General features: G+C 46.2%; 2 protein-coding genes across 2 annotated transcripts in view; one reads left to right on the top strand and one right to left on the bottom strand.

The window, feature by feature from the left end:
* Positions 1-12,741, top strand: part of SYN3 (synapsin III) — a 548,862-nt gene that overhangs the window by 193,831 nt on the left and 342,290 nt on the right. The window contains exon 6 of the mRNA XM_023189045.3: positions 103-192. Within this exon, the coding sequence (XP_023044813.1) occupies positions 103-192 (90 nt within the window). The remainder of the gene's footprint in view (positions 1-102; positions 193-12,741) is intronic.
* The window catches only part of TIMP3 (TIMP metallopeptidase inhibitor 3), a 62,508-nt gene continuing 51,834 nt past the window's right edge, over positions 2,068-12,741 (bottom strand). The window contains exons 3-5 of the mRNA XM_023189046.1: positions 7,836-7,947; positions 7,066-7,187; positions 2,068-5,913 (exon numbers count right to left, since the gene is read on the bottom strand). Of these exons, the coding sequence (XP_023044814.1) occupies positions 5,716-5,913; positions 7,066-7,187; positions 7,836-7,947 (432 nt within the window). The 3' untranslated portion in view covers positions 2,068-5,715. The remainder of the gene's footprint in view (positions 5,914-7,065; positions 7,188-7,835; positions 7,948-12,741) is intronic.

Raw genomic sequence — 12,741 nt, forward strand, 5'->3', positions numbered from 1 at the left:
CTCAGCTCAGAACAGTCGATGCTTGAGGCCTCAGATCAGGTGGGAGGTTTTGCCCTACTGGGTAACAATGGTTGATCAACATTCTCTCCTCTTCTATCCTAGTTCTCTCAACTCATTAAGATCTTCCATTCCCTGGGTCCTGAGAAGTTCCCGCTTGTGGAGCAAACATTTTTCCCCAACCATAAGCCAATGGTGAGTGCCCTTTTTTACTCTGTTTCTTTGCGTGATGTGGAGTGAATACAGATGTCTTGTCCTCAGTCCCTTTGGATGAAGGAGGTGGACTCTAGGGGTTGTACACTGACCATGCAGACTCTAAGGCGGAGTCACAGTGTCCTGTAGGAGTGCCTGGATTTCCTAAGGGAAATCATCTCTCCAGGTGAAATTCGGGCAGTAGGGCAAATGACAAAGGTGTACCACATTCCTTGGACCTTGGAGATTTTCCGCAAATCAGGGGACAAGTTCTGGGGGCATGTTGGAGCCAGAGGCTGATTATAAAGGTAGAAGGTGTTTTCAAGGTGAGATGTTGTTTTACTTGAGCCTTTTGTGGAACCTGATTTCAACTCATATTTTAATAAAAAGCAGTAATATTAATATTTGATTTGCATTGGTGGTTGAAGGGCAGTGTCCTTACATGTCCTCTTCACTTTCCAATTTCTGAATGCACAAGATCTCCTCTGGGAAGCATTTAGGGCTTAGCTCAGAGTATGTGGTACAGCCTCCCATTTGGAGGATACCTGGCTGGAAGAGGTGAATGTCTTTTTGAATGAGGTGAAGGGTTCTCCACCTGAAGCCAGAAAGTGTTGTGGGGAGGACGTCTGAGCAGCAGGAAAGAGCCTGCAACATGTCTGCTTGCGTAGTTGGTGGTCTTCTTAAACTGGTCAAAGGAATTTAAGGCCATGACCCTGCGCTTGGCCTTGCAAGGAATGAGTATTTGGGAACAGAATAATGAATAGGGTATCCCATAGTCCCAGCTGGGGACTTACTGTGGCTGTTTGTAGAGTCCAAGCTCAGGCTGCTGGCTAGACAGTCCTGTTTGAAGACACTGATGGTTAGGACTGCAGGTTCCAGGAGGAATCACTCTAACCAAGCAGAATTTTCCATTGATGATCTTTCCCCTATATCTGATTGGGCAAGAGTCACAGAATCCAGAACACGCTGGCTGAGATATGAAGGGCACATGTGAAAGCCAGCATATCCCGAAACCCTGGATTTTCCTTACTGTATGCATCCTTACAGTGGGGAAAATTCAGAGGTCATTATCAGACCAGCCTGAATTTGAATCCCAGTTCTGTCTACACACTAGGTCTCAGGAAAATGACTTTATCTCTGTGAGCCCCAACTTCTTCAGGTAAAAACCATGGTTGATTGTGGAGCAACCTCATCGAGTAGTCGGAATTTCATGAGATCCTGTATATAAAGTGCCGTACCTGGCATATGGTAGGAGTAGCTTTAAAAACAAGGGTGAAAACCTGGAACATTGTCAGTGGCGGTTTGAAAGTCGGGCGAGGGGTCTGCAGCCAGCCCAGCCCATTGACAGTGACAGGCCCTGCTGTAAACTCTGAAAGGAGGTTGTTATAAGCTCTGGGAAAAGGTCGCCAGCTGTCGTGAGACCTCATGAGTTCCTGGTGTTCCCAACTAGGCCAAGCCATACTTGGAATTTCAAGCAGGCAACTGACATCAAGGACTGCTGTTTGCAGGCCACCCCTCCCCACCTCCACCAGGTTGGGATTCTTAGGAAGAAAACAAGGAGGGCTGAGTGAGGACTCCAGTCTGGGGGTAGTTGTGCAACCAATAGGTGATTAGGTACAGGTATATTAATAGATCCAGATTCAGCAGAACTAGGGAGGACTCGAGCAATAGAATGAGGGAGCAAAGTCAAGGCAGGGCACCTCTCCTGAGATTCCTTCTGCAAGGGAAAAGGACTGGAGCGGGGTGGGGCCAGGCCGTAGCAGTGCATGGAGGGAGGGACGTGTCCAGGCGTGGAGCTGGGGACAGACTTCCAAGGCCTGCTGGCGTGTACATAACTCCCCGTGGCGGTCAGAACACAACAAGGCAAGAGACAGCAGATGTGTGATAGAAATAAAACCACTTTACTGTTTAGAATAAAGGACACACTATAAAAAGTGAACATTATGCAACATTACAAGACAATATACATTCACGGAATATAAAATTCATAAATAACATGGAGGAAAACTGTAAACAGTGCTACAAAATTTAGCAACAAATACATTCCTTCTAGACAGGGTTCGAGATCTCTGGTTGGTTTCTCTCCATCACTTCTGGGTTTCAGGACAGCAGACTGGCTAAAGGGAAAGGCGGGTGCTGGGAGAATCTAAGAAGCCCCTACCCCCAAAGCAAAACCTATTTTCCAAGTTCTTCCCTTCCTCTTGCCTCCAAAGAGTCAATTTGGAAGTTGTTATCACATCCACCTCCCCTACTTTCCCCCATTTTGTTTTGCTTTTGCCATCAGATTTTTATTATGTTTCTCTCTGATAAAAATACTCTAGTGACATGTTTACCGTAGGTAGCTGGAAGCCATCTTGGGGTAGTCCAGACTGTCAGTTGTCACGTGCAAGACAGAGGTCTGGGGCACGGAAGGGTAGTGTCTCCTGTGGGCCACAGTTTCCCCTAGACAGGGCTATTACAAAAAGTCATGTTTCTTTAATTGTTCAAGAACCATGTTGCCACCATGAGGCTGGTCTGGAACTAGGGGAGGGTAAAAGACAGGAGTCTCTCAGTATTACCTACCCTGGACAGAGCAGAGCACTGGCCTGAGAGCTGGGAGCCTGGGCGTGGAGCTTCCTTGATTGGCAGGCAGAAGAGATGCCCAAAGGAGGCAGTGAGAACTTGGAATTGTATCTCCTATGGCCCTAGATTCTTAGGAAAATCATGGCTTCCCAACTGGATAGGCAACAGGACTTGGGGTGAAGTAAATGGTAGACTACCCAGGGCCGGGTGACACAGAACAATAACATGAATGTACTTTAAACTTTTTTCCTACTCCAGGAACAATTGGGATTCCAATAGGGAGGAGGCTGGAGGAGTCTCAGTTACTAGTTCCTTCTAGTTCCCCCAATTCACCAGTCTAGCTGCTTGCCTAGAAGTATTTTCCTCTCCATTCCACTGTAGAATTTGATTCAGGAAAATGGCGGCATGTGGGTTTCATTTTTTTTTCTCTTAAACACAATGTACACATATTACAGCCTACACATGACACAAGATTTAGCAAAATAAAATGTTCACGATATGATTGAAATACAGAAGTGTCTCAGCTACATAAATGACTTTAAATTATACAGTAAGTGAACGGGTGAAATAAAAAAGCTATAGTTTATAGAAAGCTCAAAACCGCCCTCTGACATTGCTTTGCAAAAGATCCTTCTTTGCCCAGGGCCTCCTCACCAAAGCCTAACAGATGGAGCTGTGGTTCTGCTAATTTATCGACTCTGCAGGGAAACGTCAGGTGCCTCACGCTCAGCCTTCACCCAAGTTCCTCCTTGTGTGAGAGGGGCTGACCACCCCAGGGAGTGTAAATGGCCAGATGCCCCATAGAGAAGACACTGATGTCCCCTCGTGGGAGGGAGCTTGTGTAGGTCGGTCAGGGGCCCCACCATGCAAGACCTTGAGGTGAAGATAAGGACAATCCCAAAACATCAAGTCTGGGCTCATCCCTTCAAAACCACTGACCTGCCAGCCTCAGCTTCTTCTGCTCACACTGCCTCACAGAGAAGGCCAAGCCTCCCATTCTCCCCCTGCCAAATGGCATGACCACAGAGGGAAAGGTACATGGTAATGAAATTGATCCCAAGGAAACCCGATGCCTGTACTGTGTTCCCGCTCTGGGGTTCTGCCAAGCACCTTGCCTGGGCACTTGTGTGTGTGCAAGACACTACAACGTGTTGTCTGCTGCTTTTTTTTTTTTTCTTCTTCTCCTGTTTCAATCGGCAGCTCTGTTTCCTAAAGTGGAATGAACTGAAGATACAAATACTAATAGAAGATAAATACCCATAGGCTGAAAAAAAGAGACAGAGAGCAATCATGTTCAATGTCACCATCCTACCACCCCCGTAAAATATACATTATCACCTAGTCTCAGTATCTCACTTTTGACACTAAAACTTAAAATAATTTTATTTAATAGGAGAATTTATATTATAGTTTTATTTCCAAAAAAAAAAAAAAAAACACAACAGAAACCCTACAACTGGTTGCAGACTCAGGCTTTCCCCAGTGACCAACAATTTTAATTCCAAGAGGTGAGGATCTTAGAAGGTGGCATTCACCAGGGAGCTAGGGAAAGGGGACCAAGCTGTCTCCACACCCAGGAGAGGTGTCCCTCCAGCCGAGGCAGGACACTGCAGCTCTCCCTCCTGTGCCCAGGCCCTTGACTACACTCTCATCTGCCATCTGAGCCAAGCCAGGAAGGCAGTTAAAAGGAAGGCCCCCAAACATGAAGCAGGGAAAAGGAGACGGACAGGGGTCAGATGACCTGTGATAGGGAAGAGAGGGTGCTGATGGTGTTCAGAATTTCAAATTTTAATTAAAATGAAAAAAAAAAATGTCAACTTGGAATGTCATGATTTTCTTCAAACAAGCAACGACAACAAAATAGAAGAGATTAAACTATTGGCGTATTTAACAGCATTGAACAGAATTCTGTGTCCTGTAAAAAAATTAGCTTATGTCCCCATGTGGGTATATGCAAATGTGTATACAAACATATCCCCCTAGGTGAGCTAAACACTATTCTGGAAATAGTATCCTCTACCCAAACCTACTTGGCTATATCTGTGGATAGTGTAAGATGTGTGTATTTCACCAATTTACATAAAAGCAAGCTCCCAGCCAAATCTACCAAAGAGTTTTCCAGGAGGAAATCTAGTGGGAGGCAGGGAGAGGAAAGACATTCATCTCAGTCTTTCACCTGAGCTTTTGTACAAGGCAGGCAAATTGCCTCCTGACCTCAGGCAGATGTTTAAGTCTTCACCAACTAAGAAAGCTCTGTTATTCTGGCCTGGGTGCTTGCTCCAGACTCAGGAACATCTGGTCAATGCAAGCATCCCTGGGCTGGGGAACTGTGTGTGTGCTGCGTCATCTCCGACTCTCTTGTAGTTCCTTCCTTCCCTCCCTCACTCTTACATGCAGACACAGACAGACAGTCTGGTTGGGACATGCAGTGGCAGCTCCTGGTGTGTAAGATCTTTCACACACCTCGAGTCTATCTGCTTGCTGCCTTTGACTGATCCTGAAATGGTTGGCCTTTCAGCCACTTCCTTGTCTGTGTCCTTTATGTATTGGAGGAAAAGGACAAAGGGAAGAGGGTCTGGGAGATGGTGAGGTGGGGAAGAAGCAAGAGGGGTGGGAATTACAATCCCCAACTGGAGTAGTTTTTCATTTTTGTTTTCCTAAAAAAATAGAGATTATATTATCACGAAGAAGAGGAATACAGGTTCCTCATTCTTTCTGGCATGGCACCAGAAATTCCCAGGTGGAAATGAGTGATGTCAAAACCAAAAAGAAGGGGCAGGGTGGGGCCAGGAGGATAGTTCCCAGTAAACCCCATATGATAGCATAGACCTTTCTTTAAGTGTTCCAAGTGCTAAATTTGCAAGAAAACAGGCACTAATTTCATTGTCATCATCTGGGAAGAGTTAGTGTCCGAGGGAAGCTCAGCGGGAAGGGAGGGAAGTGAGGTGGGGCAGGGTCTGGCGTTCAGGGGTCTGTGGCATTGATGATGCTTTTGTCCGGGGGGGCCCATCCTCGGTACCAGCTGCAGTAGCCGCCCTTCTGCCGGATGCAGGCATAGTGTTTGGACTGGTAGCCAGGGTAGCCGAAATTGGAGAGCATGTCGGTCCAGAGACACTCGTTCTTGGAAGTAACAAAGCAAGGCAGGTAGTAGCAGGACTTGATCTGCAATTAGATAACAGGCAGCAGTTGATGGAATCTGCCATGGTGTGCTCAGGCCTGAGGCTGCCGAGCCTGGATTCAGACCCTGGGGCCACTGCAGGGGAAGCCTAGCCAAGTCAGTCTCTCAGTGATAATAATATAAACAGCACTAGCGAACATTTGTTGAGCACCTACTATCTCACAGACATTCTGATAAGTGCTTTGATAGTATTCGCTTTAATTCTCATCACAGTTTTATCTCCCTTTTTAGAGATAAAGAAATAGACATTCTGATAAGTGCCTTGATATTATTCTCTTTAATTCTCACCACAGTTTTATCTCCCTTTTTACAGATAAAGAAATAGGAGGCTCGGAGAGGTTAAGTAACTTGCTGCAGGTCACACAGTCAGTAAGTAGCAGAATTAGACCATTGAGAGGGCTTTTTCATCTCAAATAGATAGGCGATCTCAGTTGTTTTAGGAAATCGAGGAATTAGAAAGATTACAGTATAAACTTTGGAGTCTAGCTGCCCTAGGTTGGAAACCAGATTCAGTGAACTGTGGGATCTAGGGCTAGTTACTTAAGTTCTCTGAGCTCTCATCTGCAGAATGGAGATCATAGTAATTAAAACCACACAGGATTGTTTTGAAGATGAAATGAGAGAATGACTTAACTTACCGCAACAGCAGGAAGGCTGTACCTTGGCCCTATACTTGGGTCAGGGGGACGGGCTTGGTTGAAGAAAGACCTTCTGTAGCATCTGGTCTCTGCAGTCCTGGGCCCATTTGCCCACCTGACCGATGAGTCAGCTACCAGGGTGAGCCCACTTGAAACCACTTGGCAGAACCTGCCACTGTCAGGATCCTATACCTATAGCCCTGAACTGCCAGGTGGGGCCAGGGACTCAAGAGTCCTCATGCCCCAGCAGCTTGCAAGTGGTCATCATGGAGGCAGCCCATTACAGCAGAAAGGCATTCTTCCTTCCCTGCCTTCCTCACTGCCCTGCCTGGGGCAACATTCCTTACTGTGTCTGCTCAGACCTACCCCTCTACCCTGGCCTAACACATGCACACCCTTCCCAGCACGAGGCCCTGGCGCCCAGTGCATTGGGAGCTGATGTTTCTAGGGCTGCAAGTCAGCACCTCCCCTCCTTACCCCAGTGACCCCAGGGCTTACCTTGCAGTTACAACCCAGGTGGTACCGATAATTCAACCCCTTGCGCTGGGAGAGGGTGAGCTGGTCCCACCTCTCCACAAAGTTGCACAGCCCTGTGTACATCTTGCCATCATAGACGCGACCTACAGGAGGAAAGAAGAAAACAAGGAGAGGGTTGTTTTGTCCAGAGCCCAGCCCAGAAAGAATTCACACCTACTATGTTCCCACTTAGCCCAGGCACTGTGGCTGGGTACTTTTCAGACCCATGATTTTATTTCACCCTCCCCAACACCTTTCAAAATGCCATTTTTCCAGATGAGGATAATGAGGCTTGGAGAGGTAAAGTGATTTACCAAAGGTCCCAAGCCCATTAAATACTGGAGCTAGGACTAGAGGCCAACTTTTCACTCCCTTTATAACGATTTGTGTTTTTGTTTTCTCCTTTACTACCTTGACTGCCTAAAGATGAATAACTTTCAAAGATAAGCCTAACAGGTTGAGTGTGAGGTGGAGAGGAACACATACTCCCTTTTTATTTACAGTAAAGTTGAGAAGCTACAAATTAGGAGGTTTGCCTCACAAGGTGAGTGGTGGAGCTAATTCCAGAGTCGAGCCTAAGTGTAGGAGCCTCAAGCTCTTAGCACTGGGTAAGTAGGATGAATTCAACATTAGAGACTCCTTACGATTTACTGGACATTTGGTGAGTCAACTACTCCTTGTATGTTCATCTGAAGTCAAGAAACAGTGGACCTTGGCCAAACCCTGGCCTAGAAGCTAGAGTTGGCCATTACCTGTCAGCAGGTACTGATACTTGTTGACCTCCAGCTTAAGGCCACAGAGACTCTCGGAAGCTTCCGTGTGGATGTACTGCACGTGGGGCATCTTGGTGAAGCCTCGGTACATCTGTGGGCAAAAGGAACATCATGACTTCTTCCTTTCCAATTTGGACACCCGTATGATCCATAATCCCACTGCTGGGTATATATCCAAAGGAAAGGAAGTCAGAATATGGAAGAGGGGTCTGCACTCTCATGTTTACTGCAGCAATATTCACAACAGCCAAGATATGAAATTAACCTAAGTGCCCATCAGCAGATGAATGGAAAAACACAACCTGGGATCTATACCCAACGGAATATGATTCATCCAGAAAAAAGCATGAAATCTTGTCATGTGTGGCAACGCAGCTGGAACTGGAGGTCATTTTGCTAAGTGAAATAAGCCAGGCACAGAAACACAAATAACACCGTGTTCTCACTCATATGTAGGAGCTAAGAAAGCAAATCTCACGAAGATAGACAGCGGATTTGGTGGTTACCAGAGGCAGGAAAGGTAATAGGGATTGGGGGAAAGAGATGTAATTAATGGGTACAAAAATACGAGTAGGCAGAAGAAGTAAGACCCAGTGTTCATTAAATCAGTAGAATGACTACAGTAAACAATAACTTATTGTATATCTCAAAATAGCTAGTAGAGGATAATTCAAATGTTCCCCGCATGAATGATAAATGTTTAAGGTTATGAACATCCCATTTACCCTGATTTGATTACTATACATTTTTGAATATATCAAAATACCACATGGACTCCCAAAATATGTACATTTATTATGTATCAATAAAGTAAAAGGAACCCAGGAGAGGAGGCTCAGCACCCAGAAGGCTTGCTGACATTGGATCTGAGGGAATCTCGCTCCCCTATTTGGCTGTCCAGTGGCCGGTCACTGATCTACCCACCCAGGGCCCCCTTCACCCCAGATGAAGCCACCGATCCTCTTGTCTAGCCAGGTTGGTGCCTTTCCAGAGAAACCTTCCTGTGCAGCCAGCCACACCCCCCATTCCAACTGGCCCACAACACTCCTTCAGCTACACATGTCTCACATCCCAGCACCTTTTCAGAAATCCAGAGAAGTAGCTGTGACAAGGGTACTTTTTCTTTGTCAACCTCAGGACCTGAGTCCCATGAATTCAGCCAGTATTCTTATGATATCTCTGTGACATTCTCCAGCCCACAAAAACATTCTCACTCACATTCCCCTTGCAGTATCCTTAAAAGAGCCTTGGGAGGGATGTATTACAAACCCCACTTTATAGAAATTCTATTTGGCTGGTGAACGTTGAATTCAGGCTAGAAATTCTCTATGTTTTTTATTCTTCTGAGTGTCTGATGAAAGCATTGGGATCCTTTATCCCAGATGAAGCACATAAACATATCTACAAAGTTCAAAGATTTTTAACTGTTGAACACTTTATAATCTAGATTGAACCACATGAATTGCTGATATTTGGCTATTTGTATCTATGACATAATCTAATACAGTGGTTGTCAACTGGAGGCAATTTTGCCCCCCTAGGAAATATTCGGGACATTTGGCAATATCTGGAGACATTTTTGGTTGTCACAACAGTTAGTAGAGAGTAGGGAGGTTGCTAAACATCCCACAGTACTCAGGACAGCCCCAGAACAAAAATTATCTGGCCCCAAATGTCAGTGATACTAAGGTTGAGAAATCTCCTTTAATATTAGCCCACGAATCACCGTGACAACCCTATGAGGTAGAAACCAGTATGCCCATTTTATAGATTAGGAGCCTGAGTCACGGGCAGGCTAAGTAGCTTGTTAAGGCCACACAGTTGGGAAATGGCAGAGCTAGGATTCCAAGCAGGGGAATTTGCCTTCAGAGTCCATACTCTTACCCATTATCTTAGACTGGCTCCCAGGAAGCCTCAGAAGCCTATGATCAAGGTCCCCAGAAGCAGGCAAATGCTATTTGCATTTATGGCCACTGTGCCTCCTTCATCAGTGTGTGCTCAGAGTCACCGGGGTGACTGAATGCAACAGAAGCTGAGTCCTCTTTGTGATTCCAGGTCAAGTCCACGAGTATTATACAGGCCCAGTGTGCCAAGGCGATGCTGTGAACTGTGGGATCTGGTAAGGGTGGGGTGGGGCACTAAGGTGTTGCACAATTCTGTTATCCCCTCAGTTCTCAGAGTACGCAAGCCCTGGACCGCTGGTGGTCTCTGGGCTTGTCCCAAGGATTTATAATAGGAAAATGCCTCTACTTTACTTCCTGGCATGTGTTATTAATTTACTTACGGTAATTAATACAAAGCCAGACATCACTTTGTTGGTGTCTCTTCTAAATGCCTCCCATTTGGCCTGTGAACTGGCGTTTTCTCATCTTTTAAGTGGTGACTGGTTGGCGGGGGTAGGTGGTCCACAAGACCTTCACAGCATAACTTGGTCTGTTGGACCTACTGAGTTTGGGCGCCCCTGCCTTGTTAAAAGCACACATTGTTCTGATGGACTCAGATGGTCTTCCTTCTGAACCCCTCTTTTCCCCCGGGGCTTGCCAACTGAGCACAGAAACGCAGCCAAGTGCTGGAAGAAATGCCCTCCGCACTCAGCGTTCAGTTATGCGGTGGGGGCGCAGGGTGGGTAGAGTCACGATGATGACTTCTTCCATGTGAATGGTGCCTCTCTAGCCTTAACAGGAACCATGTTTAAGCGTGCTGTTGTATGCCTGCCATGGAGTGTGGCCTTCGAAGAACATCCCCTACCCTGACTTCTGTGCCGAGCAACTTCTTATTTTTGTGTGGGTGTTCCTTGAGGTTTTGGCAAATGTTTCAACTAGGCACTTGCTCTAGGTCTTTTGGACCCAGCCCATGGGAACCTCATTCCTTCTGCGTCAGTCTTTCCCCTTGACTGCCCTAGTGCTTCGTGAGTGAGAGAATGAAGCCCCTGGTTACAGTCTGGTCACTTGAACTGCTCAGTAAGAACTAAACTCATCGAAATCAGCTTGGCATTGCAGCTACTTGGAAGTTTGAAGGAACCTGCATTTTAACTCCTAGCACTTGTCTAGAGTTGAAATTCTGATACATTACAAATGACTGGCTCTGACAAACATAGTGCTGTGTTTTAGGTTCAATTCTGAAAAGAACAACATGGCAAAGGTAAATTCTACTCAGTTGTGTTTTCTGTATAATAATCCTACCTTGTTTTAAATATTGATTCTAAAAGTATCACGTCTGTAATCGTAGAGATCTAGAATTGGCTTGACAAATTTAGGAGAGTCATAATAGATTTATAATGTCCTGACATCAGAGAATCCTAGAATCTCAGAGTTGGAAAAGATGTTAAAGGTAATCTAATCCAAACCAATGCCATGGAGATCGGTGGTAAATTCAGGTTCTGGAGGCTGACAGCCAGAGGTTGAATCTTGAATCTTCTCTGCCACCTATTCGCCACTTGAAAAGTTACTTAACCTCTTTGGGCCTCAGTTTTTTCATCTGTAAAATGAGTCAAAACACTTACTTCTTAGGGTGTTTGAGAGAAGCAAATGACTTAGAATAGCAGTCAGCCCATAACATTCAATAAAAGTTAGCTTAGAACAAGTTATACTGAAATTCGTAAGGAGAGGAGGAACGAGTTTGGTCCCCTTCCTCCTAAGTCCCTTCCTCAGCTCTTAACAAGAGTAGTTAAAGCTGGTTTAGAACTTCAGACATAAGTGGGTGGTTCTTTTTCGGCTGGGTTCTGCATGCCGCTAGGCCCCTCTTCTTGGTAGCATCTACACAAGTAGCGTCTATACAAAGTTCCAAGATATTAGCTTCCCTTGGAGGGAAGGGACAAATAAAGTAAAAACGAAGTTTCTGAGTCTGGGGACATTTGCATATTTCTTATGAAATGTCTGGCCTTCACTCTACATTGACAGCATGAGTTGCTACAGTGATGCCAACTATGTCTTGCATGCCTACCAGAGATCAACACTGTTCTGGATGCTGGCGTACATCATGGACTCATTTAAACCCACAACTTCTTATTTACAGACCGACCAAGCTATCGGGGGCATGATCTTTCTCTACACAGCAATTTGTCTAGCAGGACAGGCAGAGAATGTGGAAATGGAGCCAGTCTCTGCAGAGGGCTGGATGAGAGTCCTAAGCCAGGAAGAGCCACAGGCATTGCAAGAAGAATGGTTCCCTGTGGGCTGGGGGTCAAAGATGCTTCCAGCTGGAGCTTCAAAGGCGAGACCCTGCTATTGCTCATTTGGTTAGACAAACCACTAAAGGAAGGAAGTCCCCGGAGGTCTGCTCTGCCTACAGTCAGGACATGCAAAGCACATGACCAGCGGGGCTCCCCATGGGACCCTCCCAGGACCAGCTGGGACATAATGTCCCCCACGTTCTGTCCCCTGCAGCCAGCCAGAGAGCGTGTCTCCACTACACAAACAATAACTCCTAGCACAGCGGATCAGTTTCTCATGATCCTGATGGGAGATAAGGTCCCTACAGCTTAGAGCAGCCAGTTCTGGAAACTTTCACCTTCACCCCACAGCCCAGGGCCTCAGCCTCAGCTAATTTCCAAGTTTGGGATTGCAATAAGCTCTCTCAACATTCTAACACCCTTGCGCACGCACACACACACACACACACACACACACACACACACACACACACATCGCAGGTCTCTGCGTACTGAAGTGTTCCTGAGAGATGGGTCAGAGGCTCCAGAGTTAGCAGACGGGAGAAGGTCTGCCTGCCCTTCATCAGTGAGAGTAGAGAGGGGTCAGACAGGGCGGCTCCGAGTCTCAGGTTCTCCAAGTTCCTTTAGTCCTGCTCTAAGGGAGCCCTTGCTCACCCCTTCTGACTCTCTAGGGTAGACTCTCTAATCCTCTAGAACAAAGCCTCCCAGGGACCA

Source organism: Piliocolobus tephrosceles, chromosome 19 (genome assembly GCF_002776525.5).
Source record: "Piliocolobus tephrosceles isolate RC106 chromosome 19, ASM277652v3, whole genome shotgun sequence".
Taxonomy (NCBI): Eukaryota; Metazoa; Chordata; class Mammalia; order Primates; family Cercopithecidae; genus Piliocolobus; species Piliocolobus tephrosceles.